Consider the following 16528-nt stretch of genomic DNA (forward strand, 5'->3'; position numbering starts at 1 on the left):
CGCAGTGTGAGTGTCTGGCTGGCAAGGAGAAGCTGGGGGTGCTCTCATGACAGCTTCCCCTGAGTGCAGCCCCCTCCTCTCCAGCAAACTTGGGAGGTTTCATGAACAATGTCCAATCAGCACAATCCTGTGCCATGCTCTGGCATCCAGATTCAGATGAAAATAATTTCTCCTGCAGATCATCTGAATCATTTCTACACCAGGAGTGTTTCCATTAGCATCTCCTGATCAGATGTGCTAGCAGGGTGAAAGGGCAGGCCAAGGGTGAAACAAGAGACTAAAACTGATCCTGTCAGAGCTGCAGCAGAGCAAGGAAAACATTTATCAAACACACACAGGCTGTGCTTGCAGCCCCTAAAGGATCTACAGACAAATGGACCCAGAGCCCACCGTGCCCTTTGTGATGTGCCTGGGGCAAGAGTGAAACAAAACTGCTGCAGACACCAGAGCACGAGGCTCTGTTTGTTCAACAGTGACAGGGAATGCTGTCACTCTGGAGTCCCTCATGTCCCCAGCTCTCCAAACTGCAAACAGCAGAGCTCTCCCAGCAGGAACTCAGAGCACAGGATGTGGAAAGCAAAGACTTTGATCACACAAGTGACAGAAGTGACTTTATGGGTGGTAGAGAAAAAAAACAAAATACATGGCATAACAAGAACATATCCCCCCACTTTCCTAACTGAAAACATATTTTAAAAAAATACATTTGTTCCCCCAGACAGGGATCAAGAGCATAAAATCGGGAGGTAGATAAAGATATGAGCAGAAGATTCAAAAGAATGAAGGCCAAAGAAAGTTTAAAGGACTGGGATGATTTTTTGGGGGTTAACAGAGTTGTATCCAAAACAACCTATTCTACAACTTGGAAACTGCAATGGAGTCCCAAGGCATACAGGGGCAAAGAAACAATACAGCAGCCATGCAAAAGGTAGGACAGCCCACACACCAGGTCCCTGGCAAGCCTTCCAGCTTTCCTTGCTTTGAACAAGAGATGATTTCTAGCCCAGGATCACTAAGAGCACTCATCTTCCTTTCCTGCAGAAAGTCTGGACAGTGGTGCTGCACAGGGCCCCTTGCAGGTCCTGATGGATCATCCCATCTCTTTTTCCTCCACCACCTGAGCCACTCAATCCAATTAAGCTTTCATTTTATTTCACTTGTTCCTTCTCAAAAAGTTAAAAAAAGAAAAAGGAAAAAACCTATCACCCTTCCAGCTGCACACAGAAACAGCCTCTCAGCTCCTGAATTTGAGCTCACAGGCAGTGTCTCCCCTCTCCATTTGGACTTGGTACCAGCAACTTTTGGACAGCAACACTCAACAATGTAATTTCCCACTACAAGATAATTATGAGTTTATTCCCCTATGGGTTTGCTGCAAAAGCTGCTTTATGTAGAGCTCAATGCAAAGTGAAAAGATGCTCATGCCCAGGGGTTTACCCTCTCCTGGTTTCTGGGCACAGTGAATAAACCTGCATGGGCAAACAGGCAATCACACGACTCATTTTGGGCACTGCTATAGAATTCTCAATGAAAGCTGCAACCAACAGCTTCACTGTAGGTACTGTATAGAGAAAAGGGAGCTTAAATTATAGAAAATTCATCGAATCCTGAAAACATCTTCCCTGAATCCATGAAAGCCATTGGTAACAGCAGTATTTGCCAGAAGTCTAAGGATCTGAGTGACTGATCCCTCCCTCTGGCACTAAGATCCCTTTAACAGGATGAGTTCACTGCAAAACAACACAAAGAGAAAAATCAAATCCTCCAAATGCATCTTCCTATTCTAGAGATTAAGCAAACATTAAAAAAAAAAAGTAAAAAGGTCAAACTCCAATCCTGGAAACAAGACACAAATGTAAAGGCATTGCTCTTTCCCCCCAGCCACATAAAACAACTAAAATATCATGTACAAAAACTGCATGGTAAACTGCATTCTCAGAGAATTTTAGTTTCAACCAGTTCCTGAAAACTTTTGCTCCTGGAAATATCTGGAAAATAATAAGAAAATTAGCTCTACTATATTCCTTTGCCATCTCTTCCAAGAAGTTCCTTAAAATCTTGAACTTTTGCTCTTTCTGAAGAAATATTCTAGTCTCCCTTTCAAAAACTAAACTGCAGAATAGCACTACCCCACCAGAAAGGAGGCTGGGGGTGGGATGGGAGGGGACACAGCTGGAGCAACTGACCCCAACTGACCAAAGGGATATTCCAGCCCATATGGCTTCATGGATCAGCACACACAGCTGGGGAAAGAAGTAGGAAAGGAGGGATATTCAAAGTGATGGTGCTTGTTTTCCTAAATAATCACTGGATTACTTAGGAAGACGACTACTAGTCTTAAAATGTGATTATTCCAAGCAGCTGTGTGCTGCTGAGTCGACAGCTGGGGCTAAAACACAAGTATCACTTATTCAAAATAATGAAGGTACTCTATTGCACAGAGCCATGCAGAACATATTTTTATAAGGATAAAGGACTCTGAGAATTTTCAGGCATCCAGCAGTGGAATAAATTGTTACTGACACATGTCATGTCTTTGAAAGACACGATTTGCTTTGATGTTTCAAAAGACAAACTGATCTTTCAGCTATTGGGATGAGGTAGGAAAGCCCAGGTACCTTATTTGTTCTTTGACAAATTTTATAATTCAAGTACAAATCCATCTGCCTGTAAACCCAAGCCTTAAGAGTAGTTGGATCTGTTGTGTGGAAGTATCAGTCAATTAATACAAGGTACACTATAATTCTATGCCTTCAAAGGTACAGAAAATGCAACAGGCAAGTTTATACCTGATCCTACTGCTCTCATCACTGTAGCATCCAAAATGTTCATCACTTGACTTAAAATAAAGGAAGATGAGTGCTACTAATTTAAAATCAGGGACTGTTTCAGTCATGTCACAGATACATGAATAGCAAAGAGGCTACAGAAGATCCCACGAAGCCACCCAGTCCCTTCTCCTCCTCATCCTAGAAAAGACAGACTACCTTACACAGCTGTCCACTTAATTCCTCCCACAAACACTTGGCAAACTGTGACAGCCCACGCTTCACAAACTCCCTCTGGTGACCCAGAGCTGAGCTGAATGGGCTAAAATTTGCCAGGTTCAAGCAACAAATCAGACTGGCTGCATTCTCACTGAACAGTGATTTTTCACAGAAAATAAGAAGGCTCCCAGAATACAAACAAAGCTGAATAATTTGCCCACTAGGCAGAAACAGAAGAAGCTACCCAAACATCAAAATCTGGCTAAAGCTGCTAAATGCTCCTATTTGGATCAATGGAAAAGTAGGAGAGAAAGGTGAATAAAACACTAAGCAAACCTTCTTAAATATTTGCTTTAAAAACTAGGATGAAGCAAGGTATTCAAGCCTCCATCAGGAGAGCCCCAGAAAAGCTACAGCACTCCATAGTCTGACTGTACCCAGAAGCAAAGATTTGGGATGTTCTGCTATTCCTCTTGAAATTAAAAGACAAATTAACAGGAATAATTGGCTTAATAAGGTGGGGGAAAGGCAACAAATTTAAAGCCTAAGGATTTTCATTAAAAAATAACCAAAAAGGCAAAAGAAAAGCAAGCTGAGCTTTTTGATAATCTCTTTAAACATGCAAGCTCTACCTCCATGTTTCTCACAATATTGTGACAACTTATTTTGTCAACAGACACACCACCATCAGTGATGGAAAGTAAAGGTGTCCCAACAGAGGAAAAACTTCAAAACCAAGAAATTACAAGATGTCAATACACCCATAAAACTTTGAATTTCCTGTCAAATGCTAACAAACAATTCTAACAATAAAAAACACTGCTGGCTACTGAAATTTATTCTTATTTGCTACTATTATAGAAAAGCCTATAAATCAAAGAACTACAATCAATCAAAGAAAAGACTATCAATCAAAGACTACAATTAAAAGACTACTGATGCTGCTTTCAGTTAGGCCCTCTGGAACTTCTATCATCTTTAAAAATCCCCCCACATCACCTGCATTCAGAGAAGTTACCTCAGTTCATTTGACAAGCTCTCCATGAGTAAACTATGCAGTTTATCCCACCTTCCATTCACTCCCACACCTATGCAGCCTGAAGCTGGCACTGGTTAGTGGGGCCACAAAAAGAAGTTCATTGTAGAAAAGACCCACCCCTGTACCTGCATTGTAACAGATAAATGCAAACACACATAAAATTAGCCTTTCAAATAGGTAAGTTTGTGGAGGTGGTTTAGTGCCTGTGGTAGAAACACCTAAGAAGGTTCCAAAGAAGGAGCCCCCAGGACCAGCTTACAGAGATTGTACAACTGCTGCCTCAGACACATTCCTTTCCCTCCCTTTATTGCAAACGATCTATTCCCACAAAGCCTACAAACCATCTCCTTTTGGTTGGGCTAAGATCTTCAGTGTTGTTCCACCCACCTGAATGCAGGTGAGGTTTGAAACTTTAAGCTCCCAAATTCCCCCACTTCACTACCTCATTCCCCTCTTACAACCCAGACTCTCACAGACTGCTTCTGTGCCTCCTTCTGATTAATATCAAGTGGTTAAGTATTAACTTAAAACAGCAAACAGCAAGAAGGAAGCCATCTAGCCAGTTAAGAATTTAGCTCTGTTCCTCCAAGAAATATAACTGCAAAGTAAAGGACAGCATCTCAATTTTTTCAGGAGGGGCCATTAAGCTCCAGCTATTGAGACCCTCACAACCACATTTCAGCTTGGAGAAGAAGGAAAGATCAGGGTAGACCTGAAAGAATCAAGATCCTGATGCATCAAGTGGGGGGAATGTGGCATCAGCACTCAGGGTGAGAGGAAAGCACTGCTGAGCAGGTCGATAGCACTGAAATGCCAGCAAAGGTTATGCCAGGACTCAGAGCGCTGCAGGAAAAAACAAAAACAAAAACAAGGCCATGAAGGGAGGGAAAGGCAAGTCAGTGTACAGCATTAATGAGCAGAAATAACAGAGCAGCTTGCAGGTAATGTATGGGTCTTTGTCCATGGAACACACACTTGCAAAAAGCAGAATAAATTAAGCAAGGGAGGGAAAGGCTCTCACAAGCATTTAACTGGACAGGGACATGGAACATCTAACTTTTCCCCCATCAGCACCCCATCCCTTCCCAATGTCATGGCATGGGCTCTCCTCCTCACAACCACTGTCTAAGCTGACTACCCTAAATGCAGTAATAACACAGCTTGTCTGATTAAATCACTGTGCATTGGCACATCCTTTGAAGGACAGGAGCTTGGAACATCACTCTTGATAACTTTACATTCCAATTGCATGAAATCTACATGTTTCACAGAGCAAGAGACAAGCATGGGCTGAACATTTGGCAACGCAGCACCAATTTATTTTAAATGTATGCTGACAGCATGGCCTAAGCAGCAACTATGTTATTTCTCAATACACTGGTATTACCATTCGTGTGAACTGCATGTGACAAGATTAACCTGAAAGCTACATTTTAAAAAGGAAGGGGCAGATGCTGCTGTCATTTTAAGTATGCAGCAAACAACGAATAATTAAACCCTCAGCAACTGAACAATTGACTTTTGGGACAGAAGAGCAGGCTTGGGGATTCGGGTTTTAAGGTTGTTGACTTTCCCTGAATGCATCTTCTACAACAGCCAGTTTTGCCCAAACCTTTCTGGTACGAGCCCTTGTTTAAATTCTAAGGACATGCTTTCTCCAGAGCTCACCAGCAATGCTGCTGACACTAATCAAATCTGAAGTCACCCACATTAGATTTTAGTCGAGCTCAGCATTGAGATACAACAAGTACACTCCCTCCGTGAATTCTTTTACTGAATTCTTAAGTTTTTTACTCATTTCACAGCTGACAGCTGGTTTATATTAAAGGCACAGCTTTCTCACTACTCTGTGAGCTGGGGAACACATTAGCTGTCTGCTAATGAAAGAGGAAAAACCAGAACATAAACACCAAAAGACTGAAACAGAACTGGAAGCACAAAACAGAAGCTTGAGACCAGCCGAGTCTGGAAATTCTCATTTCTCCCAACCACACTCACCTTCATGGGGAGGAGAATCAAGGTGCACAAGCAGAGGTTCAAGAGCAGAACTAGTTCAGACACATAATGCTCCACCACAGCTCCTAACCTGCATTTAAAGCCATTTGCCTGCTGAATGCATATCATCATTGAGGCAGCACACAGTACAGCCAAGCCAATTCCCCCACCACCAATTACCCCTTGTTAATGTGCAGTAAACCCCACAGACCTGCACGAATGTGTTAACCTTGCAGCAAGAACAGGAATCCAGGTTCACTCTTTGTTCTTGTGGATACATGTGAGGGAACAGATCTGTATTTCCAAGCAGCACAACTTTGTAAGCATGAAATCACTTTTTCACATAGCAGTTCTTGTGAGGCAGCCACACAGCCTGAGAATTACCACTGCTAGCAAGCTCTGTGGCTCTGGCTTTCATTTAAAGCACCTGAGCAAAAGACTCATTTGTGTATTGTAGACATTTTTCCTTCCAAATACATGAAAATGGTCATTTTATACTTTCCAGCTGGAAAAAGCTCTACTTTTGCTGGCAGAGATCAGAAGCCATTCCTTCTGAGAAGCCTGAAGAAAAAGAATGTTTTTGGGTTAGCAGTGATACCGCCACCTTTTAGATTCAGAACACATCGTTAGCAATACATTTTGATTACAATAGACCAACTGTTCCCCGTTGGAAGCATACAAGCAAACAAGAACATTAAACAATGCCAAAACATTACATATGCTGACTGTCAGCCCAGCACAGTTACATTCAGCTGGCAGTCACAGTGTCCTCTGTAATTGTGACCCGTTTAAAAAGGGAGGCTTAACAAACACTGCATGGCCATAAAACAACAGCCAGAGTTAAAGAACAGATGTATGAGCAGATATAGAACTGCTGTTGGCCCTGACACACTTTGAACAGGGGGTCATTTTGCATATAGGCAGGCAGATTAATTTGTGTTCATCTGTGCTTTATTCAGGGATTCTAGCTCTAGCTATCGTCTCGTGGAGGAAAGAACTCCAAAATTACAAAGGCTTAAAAAAATTAAGGACAATTAAAACCAAAGCCATTGCTAACACTACAAAACCTTCAAGAACCAACCCAGAAAACACAAATTCCAAGGTGAAAACCAGGTGTTGGAGTTTTTACTTAACTGCAGGGAAATGAAACAGATCCATAGAATATTCCCAGCTGGAAGGGACCCACAAGGATCATGAAGTCCAACTCCTGAGCAAATGGCCCATAGAGGGACTGAAGCCACAACCTTGGTGTCATTAGCACCATGCTCTGACCAACTGTGCTAAGCAGCACTTGCACATCAGCCTGCCAAAGTTTAAAATGAAATGTGGTCCCTACTCTGGTAGTGAAAGAGGAAAATAATGTTTTATAAGAGACAGCACAAGGCTATCAGAAACTGAAAGCAAAGGTCAGTCACTGCATTTCTGCTGGATTTGCAAGAACAAGAGAATGGGCTATTTCCAATGACTGTGTGCAATTCACAGTTTTCACATTCAGCAGTATAAAACTTGTATTGTCAGCTTTATTCCTGCTTCCTGAAGCTGCTCTGAAACGAATCAAAACTTTACAAAAAGTGAAATCGAACCACTTTAAGGGAGAAAAGAGTGCCAGGCTTCCCTTCCTGAGCATTGTAAGAAGTCTTAACATCTATTCAGTTCTTAAACACCTTGAACACACTTTGCTCCACAAGCAAGGATGCTGCAGCCTGGGAGCCCTGACTCCAAGTTTCCAGTTTACATCATCCTCATTAGTGCAGGCTCCTGTGTCTCAGAATAGTCACCCCAAGGGAAGCTTTACTGCCAGGGGAAGGGAAACCAGGCTCTGGAGAGGGTAAATGCATTTTCTGTACTCTGCTCTGAGCTTGCACAATGCCACTGAAGAGTATCCTTCCAAAAGGGTTTCTTCAGTTATTCACATATTCTTCAGTTTATTCATTCCTTCAGCTATGCCACATGAAATCCTTTATTCTGCACACTTTTAGTAAAAAGGGAGATGAGACTTCACATGACCTTATGGCCCTTATTACTCAACACTAACCTCTTTTGCAAGAGGAATTAACAACCATTTTAAGTGCGTACAAATTGGACAGATAGTTTTGAACAAGGGCAGCCATGGGACTTATCTCGAATGTTTTCAAGTGTTTGTGTTTTAGAAGTTAATCTTCTAGTCTAACAATCTTTTCTATTGCTCTATTTCTCAGTAAGAGTTACAATCTTGAAATAAATCTGGGTTAAATAAACACTTTGATTTGGAAAGTAAATAGTCATGATTCCTGGTAGCTCAGTGAATGATCAAGGCACGTGATAGAGTCTAAAATTAGGAAATTCTGTTTGAAAGTTTGAATTGCCTTCAATGAGAAAGAGGCAGATTTCTGCAGCCAAGTGTTGCACTGGTTTCACCAGCTGCTTAGAGAGAGAAGGAAGGAGATGTGTGCCAGCAAGGCAAAAGTCCACAGCCTAGGTGGCAGCCTCCCTGTCTGGATAAGGGATATTCAGGGACACATGACAGCTTACAGAGGTGACTTACCTAGAAGAGCTTCACCCTCTGTCACCATTCCTATCCCTGTTACAACCCCTACCCTCTCTCCCCACCATCCTGCCAGCTTTACTTGTGTCCTGGTGACCTTTTCACTATTTGGCTATCTGCTCTGAACTGCTGACTTCCCCATCCATCAACCCTCATCAATCCTCTCCTCCTCCCACGTTTATCAATAGTAACTGATAACCAGCTCATCCTTGGGATGATTGATATACAAAATTACACACCTTTGAACTCAAGGATCAATCCCACTCCAATTTCCCAGTTGTTTCTCTCTCCATTGAGCCAATTTTCAATAGAGATATCACGCTTTCCATTAGCAGTGCAAGCAATGTCAATAAAACTACAGTACAAAGTCAAGTGCTTTGGAGAAACAATTTTACTGCTGATACTTTGATCAACCAGGCTGTAATCTTGACAAACCTGCTGCATTTTACAGTGTCCTTCCACAGGACAGATCTACTTTCATTAGTATATATATATTTAGCTGTTAAATCTTCTTCCACTGAATTTCAAATTAACTGTTGCAATTTAAATTGCACTGACTCCACCTCAGGCTAATGGCTTTAAAGTCTCCTAGGTCTCCTGTTACCCTTTTAATACAGCTGAAGCACTTTCTTTTAATCTTCTTGTGGTACTGATTCAGTCACGGCTACATTAACATAGTGCTCTCACATTACATTCCTTAGTAAACTTCCCTTGCTTGCAGTCACTCACTCCCCATGCCAGCAGCCAGCTGCTGCTGGAGCTCCAACAACAGGACACAGCACAGCTACCCAATGAGCTCACAAAACGCCAGGTTTTATAGGGGAATTGCTGTAGAATTCACTAATTTCACATCCTGACATGATTACCAAAATAATCTGCCCTGCCCTTCAGGCCTAGGAGGATAAAGTAACTTGGCTGCAGCCTCCTAAGCAGGCACTGCTCCTTTCAAAGGAGCCCAGACTCAGCTGGCAGCACTCTTCAAATACAGCAGAAGTCCTGCTGGGGGACACCAGGCCTCTTGAACATAGAGCAGAAAGGGGATTCTGGAGAGGAAATGATGTCACCATCATTAGTTTTAATAAAAACACCCCAACATTGTTTTCACCAAAAAGAAACACTTCTATGTTGCACCCTGGAGAAAACCTACAAATTCACTGCAGTGACCTGTGACTGCCTCTGCAGAGAACTTGGTTTCTGGCTCAGCAACCACATTCCAGAAAGGACAGAAGAGAAGGTGACAATGCTGAGAAAATCCTGATCTCCACAGGTACCTTCACTCCAGAGATGACAGTGAAGCCCAGTTGGTCCCAGGAGTTACCAAGCCCAAGGGAAGTTTAGGTATACTCAAACAAGCAGAGGCAATTAATACAGCTCCCAAGCAGAAAGTACTGCAAAGTAGCAGCAATTAGCAATACCATGGTAATTATTAATTCAGACATAAGCCATCAAAGCAGAGCAACTGAACCCAGCGGGAAGTGTGATGTCAGAAATATGGCACTGCAAGGAAATCAGGAGTTTAAGGAGACCAACACCAAACCAGAGGGCAAACTCTCTTCAGCCTGAACATTCCTGCTTGAGCAGAGGTCTCTGTGAGAAATAGGGGGACTTGAGGAAACTGCTCAGAGATTAAAAGACACAACAGAGCACATGCAGCAGAAAAAAATGCTGTGCTCTATTACAGAAAATCCAGAGAGGCTCATGGGTACACTGGATCCAAAGAAAGAAATTTTAGGTCATGCAGAGAGACCTGCAAGAGGATGCTATGAGTCTCAAGGCATGTTTAAGAGACTAAACCACGCCTAATTAACACCAAAAAAAAAACCCAAAGTCAGTGATGAAAATGGTGAAAAAAAGATAGGCTGTAACAGTAACACACCGAGGCACAGAACTGCTACACGTCAACACTATGGCTTCACAAATCTTTAAATCCTAAAAAAAAAAAAAATGAAATTAAAACAACCCACAATAATAAGACAAATAATTCCCCACATTGCAGGGAATATTGCTAATTTTGCCAAATGACTAATGTGTCATTGAGAAAGAGTGGGGAGAAGATGAGCACAAGGAAAGAGAATTATAATGGCTGGAAAAGATGAGCAAACTGGGAAGATGCTGCAGAGAACGAATACCTAATGCCTCAAATTGGTAACCTGGGAGAAATTCAGAGGCATTCCCAGCCATAAGCTGCCAAAATGGCTGACAATGCACAGGACAAAACAGGAGGCAGAGCTACTGTGATACCCTTCAAATAAATAATTAAAAAAAAAAGGAAGACATACAGATGGAAAAAGTTACACAATCCTATTTTTGACATATCTGAGCAAAATATTATTGTGCATGCTCTTCAAGAGAACTGCAACAACAACAAAAAAAAAAAAAAAAAACCCAACATAACCAAAACCAAAAAAGAGCCCCACACACTAAAAAAAAACGTCCTCACACAAAGGAAACTGTTTTTTCATATTTTACCCATTGGAGGGACTGTGATTCAACCTGTATCTACTATGAAAGAAAGAACAGGCAAGCAACTGGAAACCATTTCACAGCTCCTTTGTGAACTCTGCTCAAGAAAAACTGAAATAGAGGCAGTTACCCAGTAGGAAGGTGGAACTGGTGAAAAAGCAACATGATTGATGAAATATCTCTATGCAGGCAGCCTCCTTCCTTTTTTGAAAGCCCTGACAAGTAACTGGTTTAACCTGAACACAGTAATTAAGAGAGACAATAGCATAAAATTCACTTGAGGAAAAAAAAACCCTTAAATATATTGATGAAAACTTGCAGGAGAACAATTCAAGTATTTGTCATCTGTGCTACAATGGAACAGACTGGAATAATCATAAAATATTCTGCAAATTCTTCTAAAAAAATAACATCAGAAGATAAGGGGGCTAGGTCTAGAGATACAAGGATGGGGCACTGAGAGGACAGAGGGGCAGATATTGGAGATGGCCAAGTTTTCTGTCAGAGGGAAGATACCACTGGTTAAATCCAAAGAGATGTGGGAAGGCATGAAGCACTTCAGCTGCTGGGGCAGGATGGCACCAAGGGTCACCACACATCGCATTTGTCACACTCGAGCACACTCACTGTTCCAGGGAAATTCAGCTGCATCAGAGGGGAAGAGCAGCCTGCTGCACCCTCTTCCCTTCAGCACCTCCCTGCATGTTCATAAAACACCCAGGAAATGCCCTAAAAACAACCTGCTGCCTCCCAAGAGCAAGCTGCACCACAACAGACAAGAACAAGGCTGACTACAGTGGAACTGAAACTACATCAAATTGTAGTGTCAGCCCAAAAATATCCAGCTTGTGGGGTGCACAGGCTGGACAGGCACTGGAAGGGTCCCAAAACTTCCCCTTGCAGGGACTTGTGCCAGCATCAGGGGGTCTAAAGGTACCAGGGACAGCTGAAGGGACAGCAGCTTCTCCAGCAAGGCAGAGCACAGAAGTATCAAGGAGCAAAGCTCACACACATGGGATTTGAAGAACTTCTCTGCTCCACAGCATGGAGAGAGACAGGAACAAGTTCTAACATTTGTAGCAAACAAGTGTTTGTAGAAGAATTGGAGAATGGCAAAATTCACACCTCAAGTCTATAGTCTGACTATTGATTGGGGTTAAATGAGGATCAGATAACCATGAGGTCACAGAAGTGAAGGGTAACATGCATGTGACCTTTTATCACCAGGATCAGGGTTCTGCAGAAATGAGATAGGAGAATTTGCTCTGGTATCTAATGTCAGTATTAAGCTCATTTGATTTTCTCTATTCTCTGCACTCCCACATAAAGGTTTTCCACATCTATGGCTGCTCAAACACATTTCCTCGGAACAGCCACCAACCACAAAAATGAGTCACAGCAAGTACCCAAAACACAATGCTACCCTAATATCCATCTAGCACTTCAACACTGGCACCTGGAAAATGCCTCACAACAGAAATATTAGAGGAATGGCCATCCACACAAAACATACATACCAGGAAAAACAAGCACTGCTTATTATTTCTTCATTTACTGCATTATTGCTTTTAATAATTTCAGACAAAACAGCTCCTTAAAAAATAATCATGCACTTTTAAAGGTGCAACTTCTAAAGTGCTTAGGTAAACATCAGAGTAGATATTATTGCTATCTATGGAAGAAAATGGAAATACCTATATTTGTTCATTTCTGGTTGTAAACCACTTAAGGAAAGCCACACTGACTGCACTATGCACTAGCCAAAGCCACATAAATCTTATTTATCAGATATCCATCTCCATTACACATTGAAGCACATGCACACACTTTCTGTAACAGAGTAGTTGCCAGTCAAAATGCACAGCCACCTCTTTAGAATGAGTTTCAGCTCCTGGATGAATGAGCACATTGTGATGGTATGACTGAACAAAAACTGAGGGGCAAACGCAGTGCTGGTAAAAATTCAAAAATACTGCTGTAAGAACAAACTGCTGCTGGTACCAAGCCAGCACTGTATCCCATAAACATCACCTAGGGTGCTATTTAGCCTTTGCTGGGGAGCTGGATGTGAGCAGGAGAAGCTGTGCTGGAGAAGGGCACACAGCAGCCTCCTGGCCACTGCTGCAGTTGCAGGCACAGCTGCCTCTGCAGCCCCCGTGCTCCTGACCCATGGAATATGCCAAATGATCAGCCCTTGGCTGCACAACTACACAGCCACTCCACACCACTGGGGACTGGTTTGCCTTTCCAGCCAGGAGCTTGTATCATTTACAAATAAGAGGTGGAAACCCACAGGATGAAGCCAGACATATGTGCTGCTTCCCCAAGCCTGCAGAGGGTAAAGAACAGCAGCACGAAATGCAGACAGCCCAGCTTCCCCTTTAACACAGCATCCATGTGTTGATTTTAACTGTTTCATCGAGGAGCAAGCTAACAATAGTCTGGTCCAAACCTCCAATGTCAGATGTTATGTCACCTCCACAACCTCAGAAACCTTGCAGCTGAATTTTCACCTTACAGCTTCAGCAAGATGGGGAGTAAAACTGATGTAACCCATTGAAAACAACAATCAAGCATTACTTTTACTTCCAGCAGTATAAGGAATGCTGCAATAACAGCATGACCTTGCATATTAAAATATGATGATCTAGATGGTGTAACAGCAACTCGGTGGCCACATAACTGACCACAACTGCCCTGGGGAGGTCACTGCATGCACTGCCCCATGTTCTTCCTTAAATACTCCCTGCTGTCCACCAAAGGTGGGATATGGAGCTAGAAGGCTGTCTCACCTGACTCAGGATGATTGTTCTGGACAAGAACCTTATCTCTGGGCATCATACCTTCTTCTGTCTGGACCTCCCCTTCCTGCACGCTCAGATTCAGCAATGCATTTGTTGTCCCATAAAAACACTGCTGGAAGGTATTGTCAGACAGAGACACTCTGCCTGCAAACCACTGTCTGAAGGCTCACAAGGTGAGGAAAGTCAGAGAAGGTCCACTGAAAGTCAGTAAGAAAGGTAGACAACACAGGAGAGCATGAAAGGAAAAAAAAAAACATCACAGATATTTCAAAATGTGGAAAAGGAAAAGCCAGCTTCAAACAAGGTTCTCCCACAATGTCACGAGTTTGAGAAACACTGCTGTGTGGAATATAGTACCCGACCCAAAAAGGACAGGGGGAGGTGGGAAGCAGGGAGGAAAGGGCCAGAATTCATGCAGGACTTCAGGAATTTCTGAAACAGGCTTCAAAAGTGGAAAATGGAGAAAACCGAGGAAAGCTTGACTGCTGACCGTTTTCAAATGTGTAAATGGAGAAATAAATGCAAGAGTATTTCTCGCAGACAGGATGTGCTTTCCCTATTTTTAGCTTGGCCCTCCCAATACAGCTGTGCTGTGTCTGGGATCCACAAAGCACCTGCCTGCCTGCCAGACCAAGCCAACAGCCTGCACTTGGAGCTCTCAGGGCTTGCTCGCCACCGACAGAGCATTTCCATTTGAGTAAAAGGTGCTTGAGTGCCATTCATAATGCTGAAGAGCCAGCAAGCCATCACTCAAGTGCCACTGGTCTAGAAGACATCCACTTGGACAAAGAGAATAGATATGCCAAATTTCAAAATGTTATAAAAGCAGAGCACTGTCGCAGTTTGATCCACTGCACAGTCATGGAAACTGAGAGATCAACTGAGCGCCATTTTCAATTACCAAAAGCTTGTCCTAACATGTACAGAGCAGGGACAGCATCCCAAAGGTTTCCCTCCAGGGCACAAAAATTAAATTGCTATTACCCAATATGAGAAATCACATTTTAAAGCCTCTGCCTTTGAACATGACAAGTATCCACAGCTCTTTTCAAATGCTAATTTTGTCTATGAGAACAGAAAAAAATCTCAGAAAATTTAGCAGAGAAACATCCACAATAGCTCATTTACTAGAAATGCACTGATAAGCACCTTTTTTCAAAAAAAAAAAATTTGGCTGATGTATTGCTGAAGCACAGCAATTTGGTTTCAGCTACCCAAACCACATAGCTATTCTACACATTCTTCACACTTTCAAAACACAAAGAACACCACCATACTGGTTTAGAGGAAACTAAAAGCTTGTATCTTGACTCGCAGCTGCAGACGGCCAGGGAGGCAAGTCCTGATCGTGTATTGCATCCCCCCAAAAATCTTGCACGATGAAGGGTCCAGGTGATAAGCACCTTCTATTGTTACAGTCTTTTTAGAAAGGCACACGAACATTTCCCCGCTATAAATATGCACAAAATACGTTTAAAACGTTCACATACCTGGCAAAAAGCCACGGCTAAACTCCTTCCAACAGTCACGCATGTCAGCTTCTCCTAGTGACCCCTAAATCTGATTCATTTACGGCAAAGAGACCACTTTGACAGCCACCAGCTTCTCCCAAAAACGCAGACATCCTACCTACAGGGCCCTGCTGCTCCACATACGCTCTCTGACGGAAGGATTCCGTGCTAGCCTTTTTTTTTTTTTTTGGGGAGAATGCCTGCCTGCTCCAAAGGGGGATGGAGGCGGCAGCGCCCAGGTACGAGCACCAAACACCAAACCCCTCCCATCCTTGGCTGGCTCCGCCGGTCCCGTTACCGCCCCGCTCTCCGACCGGTCCTTCGGCCCGAGAACGGAAGGCGCCGCGGGGCCGGCACCTGCCCTCCTGGCACACCGGGAAAGCAGGGAAAGCCAGGGAAAGCCAGGGAAACGGGGCTGAGCTGGGCACCATCCCGGGCCCGCGTACCTGTCCGTCCCGCCGGCTCCTCGGCCCTTCCCCTCTGCTCGCCAAACCCAGCCCCGCTGCCGTCCCGCTCCCCGGCAGGCTCCCGGTGCCGCCCAGACGGTGACACAGGGATAACAAAGCCCGGCGGAGCGGCGACGCCGGCGCTCACCTGCCCAGCGGTCGTTTCATGCCCTCGGCGGCGGCGGAGGAAGGCAGGCGCAGGCTTCGCCTCAGGCTACAGCCCTTGTCGAGGGGCCCGGGCACGGCGGCAGCGGCGGCGGCGGCGGCGCGCTCATGCTCCACCGTGACCGACTCGTTGCGTTTCCTCATGCCGGGGCGGGGGCGGCAGCGGCGGCGGCGGCGGCGGAGGAGACAGCGGCGGCGGAGCGGGGCCGCGCTCACTCGCCGCGCGCCCTGCCCGGCACTGCCCGGCCCCGCCCCCTCGGCGCGCCCGCCAATCCCCGCCCCCGACCGCGCCCCTCGCCCCGCCCCTTCACCGCCCCCGCCAATCCCCGCCTCGGAGAGGCCGCGGCGCCATCTCTACTGCGGGCACGAGCACGGCCGCCATTTCGCTATGGGCCGGGGCGGCGCTCGGGGCGCTGAGGGGCGGCGCTGCTGAGGGCGGGAGCTCTGCGGGCCCGTAAAAGAGCCCTTTGTGACAAACGCCAGTCGCTTGTTTTTAAAAAAATTTGAAAGTTTAATAGTAATAAAATGGTTATAAAAATAATAATACAATCAGAGTAATAATAATTTGGACAATTTGAATTAGGACAATACGAG

General features: G+C 44.3%; 1 protein-coding gene across 1 annotated transcript in view; it reads right to left on the bottom strand.

Annotated features, from left to right (window-relative positions):
* The window catches only part of ABHD12 (abhydrolase domain containing 12), a 38075-nt gene extending 21916 nt beyond the window's left edge, over window positions 1-16159 (bottom strand). The window contains exon 1 of the mRNA XM_030944831.1: window positions 15918-16159. Coding sequence (XP_030800691.1) covers window positions 15918-16078 — 161 coding nt within the window. The 5' untranslated portion in view covers window positions 16079-16159. The remainder of the gene's footprint in view (window positions 1-15917) is intronic.
* Between the last annotated feature and the right edge of the window lie 369 nt (window positions 16160-16528).

Source organism: Camarhynchus parvulus, chromosome 3 (genome assembly GCF_901933205.1).
Source record: "Camarhynchus parvulus chromosome 3, STF_HiC, whole genome shotgun sequence".
Taxonomy (NCBI): domain Eukaryota; kingdom Metazoa; phylum Chordata; class Aves; order Passeriformes; family Thraupidae; genus Camarhynchus; species Camarhynchus parvulus.